Source organism: Scardinius erythrophthalmus (assembly GCF_964197995.2).
Source record: "Scardinius erythrophthalmus genome assembly, chromosome: 11".
In the NCBI taxonomy this organism is placed as follows: domain Eukaryota; kingdom Metazoa; phylum Chordata; class Actinopteri; order Cypriniformes; family Leuciscidae; genus Scardinius; species Scardinius erythrophthalmus.
The window spans coordinates 38,031,142-38,052,485 of record NC_138231.1 but is presented as its reverse complement, the minus strand read 5'-3'; the positions used below and the strand labels follow the sequence as shown (position 1 = coordinate 38,052,485).

General features: G+C 39.0%; 1 protein-coding gene across 1 annotated transcript in view; it reads right to left on the bottom strand.

The window, feature by feature from the left end:
• The window catches only part of kif26aa (kinesin family member 26Aa), a 65,166-nt gene that overhangs the window by 24,781 nt on the left and 19,041 nt on the right, over positions 1–21,344 (bottom strand). Inside the window, exon 3 of the mRNA XM_081378983.1 lies at positions 6,086–6,550. Coding sequence (XP_081235109.1) covers positions 6,086–6,550 — 465 coding nt within the window. The remainder of the gene's footprint in view (positions 1–6,085; positions 6,551–21,344) is intronic.

Sequence of the window (21,344 nt, the reverse complement as noted above, 5' to 3'; positions counted from 1 at the left end):
ATGGATAGAAGTGGAAAAAATTGAGGAAATGAGAAGGCATGAGTAGGTACAACAGAATCTGGGAAAACTGGAGTATCTGTGATCTGCTGACAGCTTGATGTTGAGATAACGAGCACAGAAAAATCTCTAGCACACACGTGCAGGATCTTCAGCTCCAGAGAGACTCATCTCAAACACCCACCATGGCTGTGTGCTAATCTACCTCCCTTCACTCCAGCCGTAATTAGTCTCATGTCAGGGGCCACAATTAGACCCCAGAAGGATGCCGAAAGAGGGACGCTTACAGATCAGAATGGACAGGCTATATTCATTTAAACTAACTATACTGTACAAAAAAAAAAGGTGTTTGTACAAATTAAGAATAAAAAAATGAGGGCAACATGCTTGCATGGATTTTTTTTTTTGTCAAATTTGTTTACTTAAAGGTGCAATAAGTGATTCTCTACAAAAATATTTTTTTGTTATGCTGGTTGAAAGTCTTCTCATATCCTGATAGCAATCACTATATTCGTCTAAACATATTTTTATAAATATATCATATTTAGAAGGCATAGGACCATAAAATGTTTGTTCAATCATTTCTTTCAGTCCGAATGAAATTATACCATGAGTTCCCTGTCAGGGATTTTAAACCTTCTAATTATCAAAGAATCCTGAATTTTTTTTTTATCACGGTTTCCACAAAAATATTAAGCAGCCCTTGTTTCAACATTGATAATAACAAGAAATGTTTCTTGAGCACCAGCATATTAGTGCATTAATATGACAAATAGTCATTTTTAAATGTTTTTTATTTAAAACTAAAACATTTTTAGTATGAAAAAATACTATTTAGTATAATTTAAATATTATTTATAAATAATTTAAATACAATTTTAACATTTAAATGAAATAAAACAAATAGTCTTTTGAAACTGTTTTAACTCTTTGCATGTTGGTTCGACTTCAGAATATATCGTAATAGAAGAGCTGTTTAGATGATTACTTGTGGTGCAATTATTATAATTAATAATTCAATTATGTGGTTATTTCAGCATTATTTACAGTGCTCGCCTTTAGAATAACTTTAACAGTGCTTCAATACTTGTTCGGATACTTCAGTCAGCGAGAAAAAAGGAGGCTCATCCATCAAATCATCAACAAAACTGAGTTTTGTATAACAGCCATAACCATCCATTTTAGTTTATGTCAAATCAAGGTAAATTAAAAAACGACCTTTCCCAGTAGTCAACATTTCAATACAGATCTTTTTTCTTTATTGTGCAACATTGCGCTCTCTCTCTCTCTCTCTCTCTCTCTCTCTCTCTCTCTCTCTCTCTCTCTCTCTCTCTCTCTCTCTCTCTCTCTCTCTCTCTCTCTCTCTCTCTCTCTCTCTCTCTCTCTCTCTCTCTCTCTCTCTCTCTCTCTCTCTCTCTCTCTCTCTCTCTCTCTCTCTCTCTCTCTCTCTCTCTCTCTCTCTCTCTCTCTCTCTCTCTCTCTCTCTCTCTCTCTCTCTCTCTCTCTCTCTCTCTCACACACACACACACACACACACACACATACACACACACACGCTCACAAGTGTGTGTTAGATGGGCACAGCTGTGTTCCAATAAAACCCAGCAGCAGATGGAGCTCAGTGACAGCAAAGAGGTCACATTGGACTTTAACTTTGACATTTATAGAGCATTCACTAGCACAAGTGGTGACAGGAGAGAGCAGCCCCTCTGAAACGCTATTAATTATCAGTCTATATTAAATGCTGTCAGACGACAGCAATCTGCTAGCCACGAAAACAATTTATAAACCCTTAAACCCTGCTACCAAATCAAACATAACCAGATCACATTATTATTAAAAGTCACTGCAAGTAATGAGTGTTTCTCCACTGCAGGACAGGACAGGAAAGGAAATGAAATTGTTAAATTTGGTCTGCTGTTTTTAAAAGCTGCAGAGGAGGCCCTTAACGTCCTTCACAGGATGAGCCCACTGCCAAGTTAAAACAGGGCAGCATGTGCAGTCTAGCAGACAACCAGATGGACGTCAGGTGGCGTTTTTTCACACCAGGTGAGACTGCAGTCCCATCTGTTGACAATTTGCACTTTTGGCTCCCTCCACACATTCAAATAAAGCTTGTGCGGGGCTCCTCAAGGCCTTAAAAGAGCCCTGCTGCCAGAGAAGGCCCATTAGTGGGCTGCGGGTGGCACTTAGGCCTGAGGACAAGCAATGAGGCCCGTCCTACACTACAGAGACACATGGGCTGGATGCCTCTGGCTTCCTCCAAGCTGATATTATACTAAGTGGGATGTATGGATAAAAGACCATCCCATCCTTTCCATCCCATTTTCTTGACGCAGCTTTGCGGTTCGCTAAAGGTGTATTATAGGCTATGGTCTTTACAGTGCTGACAATATACAAAACAAAACAGCAGAAATACACCTTTAGGAATAAAAAAAGGACAAAACACTTTGTCAAAGAAAGTGCTCTATTGAAATTCATGGCACAATGTCTTTGTCTAAGGGTGGAAATGTTCTCCAGGGTGCTAACAGCCTTGTGTTTCTGTGTGGTTTGGATGTGCTGTGACTTTCAAGGTCTAATTGCTTTTTATACCCTGTGAGATGAAGGGGAAGACAGCATCCATTGTGTTCCTTTGACACAGGGCCAGTCAGCTTTTCTTACAGCAATATTCTGTATTATGCAGAGGTGTTACAGGAGGACTACCGAATGCAAACTTGTTGCCATTGGAATTCATTCCGACAAACATGATCTTCCGTCAAGAATTGCATGTTATACTCACAGCTCACTAACAATATTTTAACAGAGTTTTATATTTTTGAAACAATATTTTATATCCAAGATTTTTCAACCTGGGGTTCCAGTCATTGTAATCATGACTGGATATAAAAACATGAAGGACTTCAGGGGGTTGTAACATTGCTAAGCTTGATAAACTTGCATGCATCCATAACTTATAAAGCTTTATGATGCATAAAGCTCAGGAAAACACTAACCACCACAACAGTGACTACATACAACACACTATTTCACACTACAAATAAAATAAAATAAAATAAAATAAAATAAAATAAAATAAAATAAAATAAAATAAAATAAAATAAAATAAAATAAAATAAAATAAAATAAAATAAAATAAAATAAAATAAAATAAAATAAAATAAAATAAAATAAAATAAAATAAAATAAAATAAAATAAAATAAAATAAAATAAAATAAAATAAAATAAAATAAAACCTTTGGTTTTGCATCTCCTTCGTTGAGCGATTATCACTACACTACAACTGTGACAATGACCAGCCAATGATCAGGCAAGGTCACTCTGTCCAATCAAGACTTTATGACTTGAATGTTGCATTTCCATGGAAACCTTGACATTCCAAACTATCATTGACAAGAGAAGGATATAAACTCAGAAGCTCATCTGTGTCCTTTTACCATAACTCTCATACATGTTTGCGTCCTTCAGAACGTGCATAAAACTAGGGGTAACTCACATTCACAGAGCTTACGTTTTTTTAAATCTTATTCATCTCTCTAAGCATCAGCCATGACAAATGGCTCATCTGTGACAATGGGGTCACAGCGAGCCATCCAAATGCCCATCAAATTGCATTCCATATCAAGATGACTTAATGCTCAATCTCCTGACGGGAAGGTCAAGTAGAACCAAGAAGGCCAATAGGAGACAAGCAGCGGCTAATCTACCTGATAATAATGTCTAGCTAATGCTAAGTCACTCAGCACACAAACATATCAAGGGTGAAATATTAAAAGTTTCATTTGGAGCTTTAATGAGTATATACTGTAGTATTTAGATTTGTGGTTGTGGAGGAAATTTTGTCCTTTTTGACTTTCTGATGTGCCACACACATTTGTACTGCATGCAAAATCAATTAAGATGTCCATGATAACCTTGAACCAACTCGTAGAAAAGCGTTTCATGTGCTGAAAAACATCAATAATATAATGTTTACCATTTCACTATTCACTATTCTGTTTGATTAAGTCACCTTAAGTCAGAACACTACCATCTAATTAAGACTGCCATCAAAAAGGTGATATCTTATTCTCTTTGAGAAGGGTACTTGAGTCTTGTCTTAACAGCCTGATCCTCGGCCCTGAACTGGACATGAGCTCCATAATGCCATATAGTCACATAAACCCTGCGATGAGGGACTCCTTTATATAAGCTAATACATAACTCTGCTCAAGGTAAAACCATAAACCAAATCACTAGGCCATAATCACAAAGATCTGTATATCTGCAAAGCAGAAATAGACACAAGGACCACCAGAGACGTTCTCAGTAAACTTCTTACAGGAGTTTCAGATTGTTTAGTTAATTTTGCTCAGATCATGATATCGAACATTTTAATTAATTTTGGGAAGTAACACATTTTTTTATTTCTAAATCCTGAAAAAAATGTATCAATTTAAAAAAAATGTTAAGCAGCACAACTGTTTTCAATATTAATAATAGTAAGAAGTGTTTTTGAGCACCAAATCAGCATATTAGAATAATTTCTAAAGGATCATGTGACTGAAAACAAAGACTGCTGTTGTTTTTTTTGCCATCACAGGATTAACTTGCATTACATAATGTTAATTTCACAATATTGCTGTTTTTACTGTATTTTTGATCAAAATAGCCTTGACTTCTTCAACATTTAAAAATCTTACCAACCTACGAAGTATGAAGGGTAAAAAAAAGTCAAAATAAGAATTTTAAGAAGCCTCCAAATACAGCAAATCAGACAGAACTAGAGGGACTATTGAATAATTATTACATCATTGATGCTACAGTACATAATTAATATTCATTAGCCTGGTTAATTTATTTAAAAATCCCACTTTTCAGATAATTTCAACACTCCAGGGGCCTCATTTATAACCATTGCGTACGCACAAAACAGGCCCTGAAAGAGGTGTACGCCACTTCCGAGGCATAAGTTGTGATTTATAAAAAAAAATTTGCTCACCTGCACGCAAACTCTGACCCATGCGTACAAACGTTTTGCCGATGGAGTTAAATGGCTTTTTGGTCACTTTTAGACATAATTTTTTAAGAAAATTAAACATATACAGCAAGATAATACATATAATTTCACTCTAGCCTATCACTTGAAACATCCATCCCTTCTTAAATGTCCACGTTAGCAAGCGAGTTGGGCAGTTTAGTGAAGCAGAATGCTGTAGCATATCTAACGGCGGATAAAGGAAAACCGTAAATCTTCATTATGAGTCCTAATCAGTGCATAAATACAGTGCATGTTCTCAATAACAGTTTAAATAAATAAAATAATGATTTAAACAATGTTTTACATCTGATATACACATTTAGATTAAATATGCCATTCTCATTAATGGAGTTAAGCACTTAAATTAAATTAAATCATTACTGAGAAGTTATATATATATATATATATATATATATATATATATATATATATATATATATATATATATATATATATATATATATATATATATATATATATATATATATATATATATATATATATTAAAAATATAAATCAATTAAAAATACAATTTGGCCAGTGGAAAAGATAGAGAAAAACTTTCTCTGAAATGTATTTTATATTATTTGATTTACTTATTCAGAAACAATGCAAGGATATAGGCTACTAAATGATTTTTAGCAATTTAATGTGACGGCACATCCGTATCTCATGTTTTCCTAATGTCTTGTACCGTTAAACATGGAATCACGTGGAAGAATATGCATATGCAAATCATATGCAGATGAGATATGCATAGTAAAACTAGGCGTTGTAAGCTTCATGTATGGTTATTTCGGAGTGGAGACGCATGTGCGCACAATCTTCTGGGATTTATAAATGGAATTTTGCGCAGGTTCTGGCGTACGCACAGTTTTATAAGTCTGAATATTTTTTAGCGTACACTATTTTTGGCTTTCGGACAGTTTTATAAATGAGACCCCTGATCATGAAAAGGTGAAAATACTTTTTCAGTAAATAGTTTTTAGCCACAAAAGTAGAATAATCAGTTTGTACAGCTTCATGAATAATAATTAGTCATGAACTAGTCATGCAATAGCTACTCTTACCAAAGAACGAAGATGTTCTGATGCGCTTGTCACATGCCACACTCCCTCCAGGTAGTGTTGTGCATGTAGAGGAAGTGGTGTGACAGTGGCTAAACAGGTTCGTTTGCCACCCACTTTCACTGCGCCTTCTTGGCTCCAACCCATACCCTGTGGTTTCTCCCTGGATATGGAACCACAAGGATGTCCGGTGAGGTTTTGACTGCTATGTGTTGGCCATTCCCAGGAGGCATGGGGTGAGATGGCACTGTGGGATGAAACACGTGGTGGCAGCAGGCCAGAAAGGGGTCCGGGCTGCAGGTCAGGCATGTCCTCGAACGCCAGCCCCAGGGCAGAGTGCAGTGCCAGGCGCCTCAGGTGGTGAAGGGGGGTTCCACACACTTCACAGCTGCTCTGGGATCCGCAGCCCCGAGGAGGCCATTCCAGAGTCTGGAGCTTGTCAAGGAGGAATGCTGCAAAGCTCGGGTCCTGCAAGTAAAGTCAGCAACAACAAGTAATTACAGCACAGCTGCTGAATAAATCTTGATTTTGTTCGTGCATCGTTCTGGTTAAATTAAAAGACTGATAATATTTTCTTTGCTTGTGCATTAATATTCTCTATTCAAAAAGCTGGGCTTAATTTATAGTTGATTGGCTTGTCAATCATATGCAACACAGTATGATGCTGTAAAAGCTATCAAGTAAGAACCAGTGGCAGCAACAAAGCCCACAAGTTGGCATATACTACAATAACAAGCATTTAACATCCTAAATGTAATGTTTCGTGAGGAAAATTTTTTTTTTCATTCTTTTCTTTTACACATATACAATACTGATATCATAACTAGAGATCTAGAACAACAACAGCGACAATAAATATAAACAGCTAAAACTGAAATAAAAATAAAGCTAAATAGTCACACATAAATCTAAATGAAAAAAAAAACCTAATAAAAACCTACAAAAGCTCATAACAAAATGACTAAAACTTAAATCAAAAATAAAATGAAAACTAAACTATGAACCAGCAATAGTTGCTTAAAAGTTCCCTAAATACTTTTAGTGTACCCTATACAAATATTTAGATGAGGATATATAAATTATGGTAAACTTTTGGTGAACTTTATTAAATAAATGTCTCTTCTAACAGCTGCTCCTTTTAAAAACCATAAAATCAAAGCTTTATCCCTGCAATATTGTGTGTAGCTTGATTTAAGGATTGTAATAATAAGTTTATGCTGACAACACTCTAAGTTTATATTTTGCGGGAGTGAAATGGAGGTCAGGGGACAAAGCCCCGACCTCAGCAAGACACTATACCATGATTAACTGCTTTTGTCTGGGACTGGAGGACTTCTACAGCAGGTTCATTCACTAAGGGGGGAAACCATTCGACATTGGCATGCCAGATGCCTGCAATCTGCTTCAGTCGGTATGCAGGCAACCGCTCCAACCTGTTGGAGCTGCCTATGGGCATATGACTTTACACTTATTCGTTTAATAGAATTGGCTAACTTCTTTACAAGGAAGTCCTAAGCCTAGTCCAGAAAACTGATTATATGATGACTGAGAGTACAGGAAATGATACTGCTAATGCTGCTGGTAATGAAAGTGAATTAGTTGTGACTGAATAGAATAGAATAGAATAGAATAGAATAGAATAGAATAGAATAGAATAGAATAGAATAGAATAGAATAGAATAGAATAGAATAGAATAGAATAGAATAGAATAGAATAGAATAGAATAGTTCAAATCTGACTTAAAGGTGTTAAAATAAGGCAAAAGGTATAAAATAATAATAATAAGAAGAAATAAACAATAATAAATTGCAGTAAAAGAAAATTCCCTGAAATACATCTAATATAAAATTTAATTAAAAGAAATATAAAAGCATGCAAAAAAAAAACACTATCAAATGAAAAAGATGCTCTGCATCTCTATTAGAAACATGAAGAGTCTAGTCATTAAAGGGTTTTGGAGCAGATCAGGCAACAGCCTTCATGTGTGTACATTTAAACACTGTGAATTGTAAAAATGCAAAATGACAGCTGCAGAATGCAAAATGACCAGATGACACGGATGGAAGCACAAACATGGCGTGTGTTAGTCCATCCACCCACTCAACAGACACAAGCTGCACTTGTTAAGTGCAAGTCACACCACGGTGCTATTGGAGAGGACCTTCCTTTGTATAGAGATTTAAAGCCAGGCTGCCGTCTGCATCCTTTATTGTGTCTGTGGCTTCTGGTGTCCTCCAAGGCAAACACGCAAGTGGTTATTCACGAGTCAGTGCCTTATTATGAGCCCGTGCCCTCTGTGCCCCACCCCACATGTGCTCGCACTGGCCACTGCATTCTGATAGACGGGACAAAAGGGTGAGGTTGAGCTGGCACACTTTGTGATGACAACAACATTAAAGATTTGTACCCATCAAAACAGCATCTTCTCGACATGTTGACAACAAGAACCAAACTCTTCCAGGCCTACAGTGTTTGAGGGCGGGTCAAAGTAGATGCTGTTCACAGGCAGCCAATGAAAACCATAGGCTGACAATATGCAAATTAGTTACATTGTTGCATTGGTGTGTAACAGAAATTGAGACTGGAATTGCTGACGACTCGTTTCAGCAGTTCAGATACGATTTTTAATTTTAGGAGACATGTCATGCGCTTTGATCTTTAAAACTTTACATTCACAAACAGCTATATTACACACTGCATGAAAGGTAATATTCGAAAAAGCACAATAGAGGCAATGTAATTAAAAAAACAGTTGCGTATGCACATTCAATTCAATGCATTTGTTACATATTGTTTTAAGCAGTTCTACAAAGAAAAAAGCCTTACTAACCTTTACTAACCTTACTTGCACAACACTCGCAACCCCAAGCCAAAATCCAGGCCCTGAAAAAAATGTCCAAATATGTCCAAATTATCACGATATTATGCTGTACAGATTATTTCCCCCACCTTAACCATCCACCAACAGTGACTGACCTTATTCAAACCTTATAAGGCACAATGGGGAGATTGAAAGGGATGAAAAAATGTAAGATCTACAACTGCACCTGCAATAAATCTGAAAAACTTCCTGGTAGGCATTACTGGTGATGGACTACCTTTCCCTGTTCACAAAAATAAATAAATAAAGACGTAGCTTAAACAAAGAGGAGAGTGACATACTGACACACAGTTAAATAAAAGATAGGATCGCGGAGGCTGTCGACTATGATGCAGTGCTAGATATGAGGCTAAGAGAGAACTGAGGCCTTCCTTCGAAGGCTTCATCCATGCTCCACAGAGGAGAAAATTGCTGGTGAATTGCAATTTTCTGTTCGGTTAGGTAACAGACAGATGATGGAGGTACTGAAAGAAAAAGAGGAGAGGAACAGGAAATGGAAAGAAGGCAGGCAAGGAATAAGTAAGGAGTGTTGGGCGAAATCCAGTGTACATGACAGAACACAGTAAGAGGGCACATTCGAGTGACTGGAATGAGTTTGAGAAGATTCATATTATGAAACGTTCTGAACACAGTCATATGGGCCATTCGCACACAGAACACTCTTATGTTTAAAAATGTGAGGGGCAGCAGAACGAAAAAGAACACCTGGACCCTCTACGCATTTTAAAAAATGTACCTTATTTTAACCAGATCCAAAAAAAATATTTTATTAAAATAAAATAAAATTCTTTTACCAAGAAACTTGCGTGATTACAGATGTGTTTTTATCTGCATTTTACAGCAGCTTTGAAAAAGGTTTCTGCATCCCAAAAATGAATATCTTAATAGCTAAAAATGTGACGCTCAACATGCAAAAGACACTTAAAAAGCGTTGAGGTGATGCATCAGTCAAAGACATCCATAAATGCTATCCATTCAACAGCTGTGGCAGACCCTGTTTTTGACCAACTGCCAAGTCACACGCACAAAATTGTGGGATTTCAAAAAGTAGGCAGTGAATGATACATCTATGCTAGATAAATTGGATTTGGATGTGTCTTGTGGTCTCCAGCATTCTTAAGCTCATTCTAAGCCACAGTCTCAACAAAAAGACCAGATATTGCAGCGTCCCACTTATAACAGAACCCTGTCTCAGCAAAACGGACAAAAAATATAAACAACACAAGATCTATATACTTTTACTTTTTTTTGAATGATCACAATAAAGACAAGGTTTTTAATTACCTGCGATTCGATAATTCTGGCTGATAAAACTTGACTGGTCCTGTCTCTTGACTACTACAAGTTCTCGTGATCTCTCAAGCCACGGCTTCTGGTATGCAGTCAGACCACAACTGACTGAACTCAGAGACAATTCTACTTACTCGCAAAGCAGTGTTGTAAATCACTTCACACACACAATTGAGAAATATCCTCATAAGCAGCAACAGACGGAGTGCTTTGTATGCTGGAGGTCGGGGGGAGACTGGATCCTCCTCTATCAGAAATGACCAGCTTATTTCAGAAATGCCAAAAAGACCTGATGTTAAACTTCAAAATGATAAGATACCAAGACATTAAAGACAAGAGAAGATAATCAAAATGTCATGCAAAATGATTTCAACAAAATGCCTTGCTAAAACATCCATTTTGAGAGGAGAATATATTGTGCTCTCAAATGCAGCATGAACTCAGTTTGGGGGTTTTATGAGGTGGAAAGGGAGAAAAAAATGAGAATAATGCACAGTACAAAAATTAAAACAACACAAATATAAAATACATTTCTACAATTATTTCTAAAGTAAACTGTCCAACACACTAGAGGATACCGGGTGATTACTACAGCAAAAAGCTTACCATTAATAACAAAAGCTAAAAAGAGCAGGTACTATTAAAAATACTGTATTAAATATTATGAAACTTGATGAGATTATATCAAGTAGTAGAAAGAGGGCTGCCCCCCAGACAACCCTCATTTATTTGCCTCTTTGCATATTTATACCAGCAGTCTTCTCATCCAAACGCCTGTGTATCTGTGAATCTCGTCCCATTGAAACCTTCCATCCCTCAATGGAAGTGTATGTTCCTAAAAAAAACTCATTAAAAAACTAATTATGCATGTGTCACAAAATACTCTCAAACAAGAGACTCTAATTAGTAATGCAAATGAATCCTGTCCACAACATGAACTGGCTATATACAAGCTACTGTACATTAAAGGGTTAGTTCACCCAAAAATTAAAATTCTGTCATTAATTACTCACCCTCCTGTCATTCCCAACCCATAAGACTGTCATTCATCTTCTGAACACAAATGGAGATCTTTTTGATGAAACCTGAGAGCTTTTTGTCCCTCCAATGACAGCCTAAGCAACTACCAATTTTAAAGGTAGTAAAGACATAATACAAGTAATCCATGTGACTCCAGTGGTTTAACCTCAATTTTAATAAAATCTTGTGGAGCAAAGAGACACTGACAACGCGCCGACAGACAAGACAGAGCAGGTTACTGTTGATATTAAACAGACTCTCAGCTTTAAAATTCTGTCAATTTTATTACGAAATTCAAACAATACCATTCTGGCGCTCTTTCATATGGCGCGATCCCTGTAGAACCTCAATTTAAGCGACTCGGGAACAAATCATCTCTACCTCTTTACCACTAGTTATAGCATGAAATAAACATGAATGAACATGAACAAAGATATGTTGAAAGTAACAGTACACAGCTTACTGAAATATATCATGTCTCATGTATCATGTCTCATACATTTTTTAACCATGGAAAAAACAGCTTGTAAAGAATGAGAGAGATGTACTGTACCTAAAATATATCAAAATTAATCGATATTGAATCACATTTTAATCGTGACCCACAGGCCAGTTCTGATTGAATATTATAGTTTTAAAATAATTGCTTTCCTGCTGTTCTCCAATTCTGGTAGTATCTTGCTGTAACTACTATAAATTTCAGGATCCCTCCCGAAATCTACTGCAGATTTTCATCAAGGATTTTTTTTATTTTTTTTTATGTCTTTAGAGTATAGTTTGTATCTTTGACAGTGAAAGCATTTAAAAACTTCCTACCCAGTCAGTCATCAGTCTCTGATTGGTCATTCGGCACCAATGATACCAAAGATAATGGCGTTGACGGCACAGGCATAATTGACTATGGGATGCAGGGAGAAATTGTAATGATGGCACTTAATAGAGCAATTATGCCCCATTAGGATAACATCTCGCCCAATAATCTCCCATTAACATGAGCAAGCGCAGAGATGATGACAGCATTTGATTACATGTGGGTGGGCCTATATTACACATTCAAGTGACCGTCTATAGAAATGCCATTTTTTATGACTCCCAAAACATTTCTACCAACGTTATTTGTCTAATTTACATTTAGAAGACTAATTTCATAGAGAATTGTAAACAAACAGGTTATGGCAGATAGACAAATTACAGCATGCTACTTGAATAATTTGTTTGCAATTATAGTCTCCCTGGTGGGTAGAATTTATGCCAAAGATTTTTCTTAATTAGTATAATATTGTCACTCACAAATGTTTTCCTGACAATATTAAAAAAATCACTGCAGTGTTCATAAATTACTTGTGCGGCAAGGAAAGTTTCTTAAGAAGGGAAAGGGAATAGCATGCCTGCAACTTTGTTTTGAGCAAAGTCACAGAAAAGTTCACCGTACATCCCATATAATGTCAAACGATGTAAGTGACAGAATACCAGAGTAGGGATTTAGTTCTGTAAAGGATAGAGGGATGAAGCCGGAATAAAAAAACAGCCACTCTTCCACCACAGTGACTTAGCAAAGACTTGTTTATCCTGGGTTTCTCTTGCAATCCAAGTCATCCGTATCAAAGCCGAGTTCCTGTCAATGTAATGAGAATGTTACGTAACTGACATGACACACACATACATCACTGATGCATTCAAAGGAATGCTGCCTCTGTGTAGGTTATTGCATAATGCGCTTGTTGATATACACACAGGTAAAATGAGAATGTAAGAAAATCAAAAAGATTAGGTAAGAGCTGCCGAATCAAATCTACAAGCTGTGTTTTTAAACATTGGAGCCATTGGTGCCACTCTGATTGTTTCAAACAAACCGAAATCGAGATAGAAAGATTTGTTTCACTCTGGTTCAGCTCTGTGGTCAAATAAAGAGACTTTAGAGGGCTTAATTAACATTACACACAATCCTTCCAGCAGTGATTATGGAGCAAGTATGTCATCCCTTATTGAAAAATGTAGCACTCTCATAAGAATCATTAGTGTCCCACTGATGCATATCAGCCAAGCCAATTAGCCAAATGATTAATACAATCATTCAGCAGAATGAGTCATAATAAATGAATGGAATAAATTAATTTTTCAGATGGTGCTGAAATAATTTCATACTTTGAACATAAATATTATCCTACTCTCATATGCCTGTTTCTAACTATTTGTATCTTCTGGCCACAAGAGCAGCAGAGTTTTATGTGTAGAATATGTTATTAGGGATGAGCATATAACTGCACTTTGAAACCTTACAGGGATTAAAGTGGGGAAAAGATTTTTATAAGCAGTAGTTTTAAGTGTGCTTTTGGTCAAAAAGACATCTTTGATGCAGGATAAAAAAGGGAATGTTGGCTTTCTCTAAAGTGACATTCTTTCAGACACACAGAGCACACTGAATGATATTTGACTGGCAGAATAAACTCTGCAATGTTCTTGTAGAATTAATTACTTTCATTTGCTAGAGCATAGTGTCACGCTCTAGAATGATGACGTATCTGCATAGTCACAAAGATGATTTGGAAATGACTTTGCATTAGTCAGTCATAATATTGTCATCTACATGTTACTAAATCTTTACACTCCTTAGAAAACCTTCTCAAGACTTCTATATTTAGTTCTTCTGTTCAGTTCTATGGGTAATCCACTTATGCCATCCTATATATATCCTATATATTTCATGACCTGATTTTGTCAAAGTGCTCCAAGTAAGGCTTTTTAAACATAGAAAAAAAGTGGCTGTTTTTATGATTCATTTTAAACTGTTTTGCTCTTCGTTTTCATCAATCATGTGCCAAACATACATATTAAGTGTAATCAACATGCAATTTAGCTTTACTTGTGATGTCCACTGTTACATACTCAGAGGATATGTTGTTTTTGTTGTTTTGTTGTTTTTCCTGTTTTGCTGTTTTTCTCTCTCCGCTATCACCTCTCAGGGCGGTGCTGCTGGCTGTCCATCATCATTATGACGTAGGATACACTTGAATGGGCGTCCTTACTATAAAAGAGTGACGTAGACCGGAAGCGGGAGAGAGAGAAGCTTTGTTTGGTCCGTTTTGGGTTCACGCGTGGCGTGCCTTGTTTTCTTTTGTTTGTTATTCACTGTTTATATTTTCGGATTAATTGTTTATTTTTTTTTCGTAGCATTGTTATTTTTGGTTTATGTTGGACCTGAGTCCCTACGTTTCTTTTTGTATATTGCTTTGTAACCGGCCAGGGAGTAGTGAATAGGAAAGCATGTCACGTGACTTCCATTCATGCAACACCTAGGGGAAATCCGTGTTAGCACATCAGGTAAGGAGCGGGTGCTATTATTGTATGTTTTTGTTTTAGGTAGTGTAGATTAAGTAGGGCGTGCTGAGCGCCGTTGATTTTGTTTTGCTTTATTTCCTTGTGGTAGTAGTTTAGTGGGGACGAAATAGTTATTGTGGGTTTGTTTTGTTTATTTCTTTAATTTAGCCCCGCTCAAGTTCCTACTCCCTCGGTACGGTATTTGTCTCTCTCTCATTTGCGCACTTTTGGTGCTATGAATAAATACATGTATTTTTCTGATTTCAACCTTATTCTTTTGTCTTTGTGTCCTTTTGCACCAGCATCTTAAAAACATTAACCAGGCTGACTATCCGGGAATTAAATTATTTTATGTTGTGTTCCCTCATGCCCTTAGCCACTTTAGGGACGTAACATAAATGTGGGGGCTCGTCCGTTGCTTAAAGCCTGGACGTTGTTTGAGGTGCTGGTTCAAGTTGAGTTGTACTTTAGGGAAGGATTTAGTACATTTGTTGAGTGCATTAGAGAATGAGTTAGGGATTGTGTGCATGTTTTCTTGTGGAATTAGTTACTGGCCTATGGTTCGTTTGTAGGTTTCATTATGACATCGTACGCACACGATTTCATTGAGAACCCTTCGTTTGAGGTATTTGAGAGATGTCGGAAAGATGAATTGATTGCTATAGCTGACCACTTCCGAATTTCTGTTAGGCAACAATTGTTAAAAAGGGAGATTAAAGATTTTTTATTGCATCGATTAGTGGAAATGGATGTTTTAGTTTTATCGGAGACGGAGGGAGAAGCAGTTCAAATCGCCGATGATGCGCAAAGTGCAAAGGCTGGGGAGGAAGTTGTGAAACTCGCTGGGACGGAGACCGAGGTCGAAGCCCGAGCAGCTTTGCCACCCTTTGAGCCGTTTTCCCCGGCCACGCCGGGATCGATAGGGGAGTCGAAACTGAAAGTTCGTCTCGCCCGACTCCGTATGGAAGCGGAGGAGAGAGCGCAAGTACGCCAGGGCGAAATTGATCTGCGGCTCAAAATCCGTAAGTTGGAAATAGAAGCTGAGAAAGAAGTGAACTTGCGCCGGTTAGAGATGGAGGGGAGGCAGCTCGCACCTGTCACTGCTGGTCCGGTCACTTCTAACTTGGTGAGTAAAGATAGTCCTTTTCGAGCTTCTATAGGCTCGGCTGCATTCGATGTAAGTAAAAATCTTCCCTTGGTGCCTTTGTTCAGAGAGTCGGAGGTGGATAGCTATTTTGGAGCTTTCGAACGGATAGCGGTCTCGTTAGGATGGCCTAAAGATGTATGGGCATTATTGTTGCAGTGCCGGCTGTCAGGAAAGGCTTTGGAAGTTTTTTCTGCACTTTCGTTAGCGGATAGTTTACAGTATGAGACCGTTAAGACAGCTATCCTTCGTTCGTTTGAATTAGTACCAGAGGCTTACCGGCAAAAATTTAGAAACCACAGGAAAGGTGTGCATCAAACATTTGTTGAATTCGCTCGTGAGAAAGGGGTGTTATTCGATAAATGGTGTGTATCAAGTAAGGTAACAGATTTTTCCTCTCTTCGAGAATTAATGTTACTTGAGGATTTTAAGAAAGGCTTGCCGGAACGCATTGTTCTGTATTTGAATGAGCAAAAAGTCGCTGATCTTGCCACGGCAGCCGTGCGCGCGGATGAGTTTGCGCTCACACATAAGAATGTGTTTTTTAGTGCGCGCACAGAGAAAAACACGACTGTTGTTGCTCAGCCTCAGTTATTTCAGGGGAAACCTGCTAATGAACAGGCGAGGGTGGCGAATGAACAATCGAAAGAGAGACGTGAGTGCTATTATTGCCATAAAGCCGGTCACGTGATTGCAGATTGCTTAGTGCTGAAACGCAAACAGCAGAGTTCGCCACAGCAGAAGCCTGTTGCTTTTGTGAACACCGCGGTTTCTGAAGGTCTGACAGAAGGGTTGCCTGATGGTATATACAAACCTTTCTTGTTGAAAGGATTTGTATCATTCAGTGGTAAGCTTGAGGAGCAGGTGGAAATACAGATTTTGCGTGATACTGGAGCTGCTTATTCATTTATATGTGCTGATGCGCTGCCCTTTTCTGATCAGTCACATTTGGGATCTAGCATTTTGGTTCAGGGGTTTTGTATGGAAGTGGTGAAGGTGCCTTTACATCGTATACATGTGAAGTCTGATTTGGTCACTGGATTTGTCAATGTGGGGGTGCGTTCTGCGCTTCCAGTTCCAGGGGTATCATTTATTTTAGGAAACGACCTGGCTGGAGGGAGAGTTTTGCCTGCACTGGAAGTAGTTGACAAGCCTATGTTGACTCCGGAATCAGACGAGTTAGCCCAGACGTACCCTGAACTGTTTTCCGCATGCGTCCTCACTCGTGCGCAGGTTAAGAAAAAAGGTGATGAGGTTGTATTGAATGATACCTTTTTGTGTGTAGCTGATGAGTCTGGTGAAGTTACTGCTCCGAATGATCTTGCTAGTAAAGACTCAGAAGTTGCTAAGGTCAGTGTTCTTTTGCCCTTGTCAGTTACGCGTGAGGAAGTTGTGGAGGCTCAGAAGACGGATGAAACTTTGTCTAAGTGTTTCATTGCAGCAAGAGAAGGTAAAGATAAAGGTGCTTCATATATTATAGATGGTGATCTGCTAGTGCGTAAATGGCAGTCGACCACCTCTGCGAGTGACGAGGGTGCATCAGTATATCAGGTGGTGATTCCCTCTGTCTACCGCCCTCACGTACTTTCCCTGGCTCATGATCATGTTTTATCCGGACATTTGGGGGTTACTAAGACATATGGCCGTATTTTGCGACACTTTTTCTGGCCTGGACTTAAGAAGGATGTAGTAAATTTTTGTCGCACATGTCACACATGCCAATATATGGGAAAACCGAATCAAGTCATTCCCCCGGCTCCGCTCGTGCCCATCCCCGCCTTGGGTGAGCCGTTTGAGAGTGTAATTGTGGATTGTGTGGGTCCGCTCCCTAAAACAAAATCGGGTAACCAATTCGTTCTCACTATTATGTGTTCTGCTACTCGTTATCCAGAGGCCATACCTTTACGTACGATCACTGCTAAAGCTGTAATTAAGTCCCTTATTAATTTTTTTTCTACTTTTGGATTGCCGAGATTCGTCCAAACTGACCAGGGAACAAATTTCCTTTCAAAATTGTTTAAGCAGGTATTGAGTTCGCTCAATATCAAACATCGTGTGTCAAGTCCATATCATCCCGAAAGCCAGGGAGCCCTGGAGAGATTCCACCAAACTCTGAAATCAATGCTGAAGAAGTATTGTGTGGAGACGGGTAACGAATGGGACGAGGGAATTCCCTTTGTTTTATTCGCTATTCGGGAAACTGTACAGGAGTCATTACGGTTTAGCCCAGCTGATCTAGTCTTCGGACATTCTGTTAGAGGACCATTAAAAGTGCTTAAGGAACAAATGCTGGGCATCGGTTGTGATTTGAGTCCAAAGGTTAACGTGTTGGATTATGTTTGTAGACTCCGTGAACGGGTGCAGAGCGCCTGTGACTTGGCTAAAGATTTTTTATCTCAGGCTCAGAGTAATATGAAGAAACGATTTGATAAGAAAACAGTTATTCGTTCATTTTCCGTTGGAGACCGGGTATTAGTGTTGTTGCCTATACCCGGGTCTGCATTGTCAGCACGCTTTGCAGGACCGTATGAGATCGTGGGTAAAAAGAGTGAAACCGACTATGTGATTAAAACGCCTGACCGGAAGCGACAACAAAGAGTCTGTCATATTAACATGCTGAAAGCGTATCATTCCAGAGATGACGTGCGGGTAAAATCTCCTACGGAGGAGATTGCAGGGCCCGCGATCTCTCCGATGGCTGTGAATTGTCAAGTAGGAGCGTCATCTGCTGGTGTATTGATCGATGAGGATGGTTTGACGTTACGCAGCGACCCATTGTCGTGTGCGCGCTTGTCAAACTCAGAGGTATTGAGTGATCTTTCAAATTTTCTTGTCGGGTTGACTGAGTCACAAAAACAGGACGTGATTGCACTTATTCGTGGTTTTCCTGCAATTTGTGGTGACGTTCCTACACAAACTCGGGTGCTGTACCATGACATTAACGTAAAGGATGCGCAACCTATTAAGCAGCGTCCATACAGAGTAAATGCTACTAAAAGATCCTTAATGAGAGAAGAAGTTGATTATTTAGTAAGAGAAGGTTTTGCTGGACCTAGTAGTAGCCCGTGGAGCTCACCATGTCTACTTGTGCCGAAGTCTGAGGGAAACTACCGATTTTGCACGGATTATCGTAAGATCAATGCTGTCACAGTGCCAGATTGTTTCCCTTTGCCTCTCATGGAGGATTGCATTGACAATTTGGGCTCAGCCCAGTTTGTTAGTAAATTAGATATGCTGAAGGGTTATTGGCAGGTGCCCTTAACCCCTCGCGCTTCAGAGATCTCTGCCTTCGTTACACCTGATTCATTCATGCAATACCGGGTTATGGCATTTGGATTACGCAATGCACCGGCCACCTTCCAAAGACTAGTAAATACTGTACTCGCTGGGGTTTCGAACTGCAATGCTTATTTAGATGATGTGGTGGTGTATTCAACGAGCTGGTCTGAACATCTATCCTTGTTGGGAACAGTATTTCAACGCCTTGAAACAGCTTCGTTAACATTAAATCTGGCCAAGTGCGAAATTGGTAAAGCTGTGATCACCTATTTGGGGAAGCAGGTAGGCCAGGGCCAAGTTCGACCAGTGGAAGCAAAAATTGCAGCCATCCTTGAGTTCCCAGCGCCGTCAACCAGGCGTGAATTGCGGCGTTTTATTGGGATGGCAGGATATTACAGAAATTTCTGTAGAAATTTCTCCACTGTGGCTCGTCCTTTAACGGATCTGCTTAGTCCCTCAAAATCTTTTGACTGGTCTTCAGAAAGTCAGCAAGCGTTTGAGAATATTAAGGCACTATTGTGTAGTACTCCGGTGTTATCTGCGCCCAATTTCGCGGTGCCGTTTAAGCTTGAAGTTGACGCGAGTGCGTCTGGTACGGGTGCAGTGCTTCTCCAGGAGAATGCAGACGGAGTTGACCATCCGATTTGTTACTTTTCCAAGAAATTTAATAAGCACCAAGTTAACTACTCAACCATTGAAAAGGAGGCATTAGCTTTGCTATTGGCACTCCAGAATTTTGAAGTTTACGTGGGATCTACGGCATGTCCAGTAATCGTTTACACTGACCACAATCCCCTAACCTTTTTGTGCCGAATGTATAACCAGAACCAGAGGTTAATGAGATGGGCTTTGATTGTCCAAAATTATAACATCGAAATTCGGCATAAGCGAGGCTCTGAGAACGTAGTAGCCGATGCGCTTTCTAGGGTTTGAGTAAGTCAATGTGTATAGTGTGAATGGTTTGTGTTTTTTTTTTCCTTTCTCTCCCCCCCCCCCCCTTGTGGAAATTGTGACAAACATGATGTTGTATGTTTGTTTTTTTTAGGGTGGGGATGTTACATACTCAGAGGATATGTTGTTTTTGTTGTTTTGTTGTTTTTCCTGTTTTGCTGTTTTTCTCTCTCCGCTATCACCTCTCAGGGCGGTGCTGCTGGCTGTCCATCATCATTATGACGTAGGATACACTTGAATGGGCGTCCTTACTATAAAAGAGTGACGTAGACCGGAAGCGGGAGAGAGAGAAGCTTTGTTTGGTCCGTTTTGGGTTCACGCGTGGCGTGCCTTGTTTTCTTTTGTTTGTTATTCACTGTTTATATTTTCGGATTAATTGTTTATTTTTTTTTCGTAGCATTGTTATTTTTGGTTTATGTTGGACCTGAGTCCCTACGTTTCTTTTTGTATATTGCTTTGTAACCGGCCAGGGAGTAGTGAATAGGAAAGCATGTCACGTGACTTCCATTCATGCAACACCTAGGGGAAATCCGTGTTAGCACATCAGGTAAGGAGCGGGTGCTATTATTGTATGTTTTTGTTTTAGGTAGTGTAGATTAAGTAGGGCGTGCTGAGCGCCGTTGATTTTGTTTTGCTTTATTTCCTTGTGGTAGTAGTTTAGTGGGGACGAAATAGTTATTGTGGGTTTGTTTTGTTTATTTCTTTAATTTAGCCCCGCTCAAGTTCCTACTCCCTCGGTACGGTATTTGTCTCTCTCTCATTTGCGCACTTTTGGTGCTATGAATAAATACATGTATTTTTCTGATTTCAACCTTATTCTTTTGTCTTTGTGTCCTTTTGCACCAGCATCTTAAAAACATTAACCAGGCTGACTATCCGGGAATTAAATTCAGTTCCCTCATGCCCTTAGCCACTTTAGGGACGTAACATCCATGTTTTGGTAATGTTTTTGATACATTTATCAGTCTTCACTGGAAATACAGTACTTACAGATATAGGGTCCTATTTTAACGATCTGAAACGCAAATATCAAGCGCGAAACGCAAGTAACTTTGTGGGCGGGTCTTGGGTGCTGTTGCTATTATACCGGCGGGATAAATGACTCTTGCGCCCGACGCAAATCTAAAATGGGTTGGTCTGAAGTAGCTTCATTATTCATAGGTGTGGTTTGGGCGTAACGTGAAATAAACTAATCAGAGCGACATCTCACATTCCCTTTAAGAGCAGGCACGCTTGTTCCATGGCGGATTGCTATTATAAGGGCGGATTTGCAGGGGCGCGCCAGGAGCGCTTCACAGCCGAGGAGACCGACGTTCTCGTCAGGGCCGTAAAACACAGAGAAGTGACATTGTATGGGGATGGGAGAAACCCACCCAAA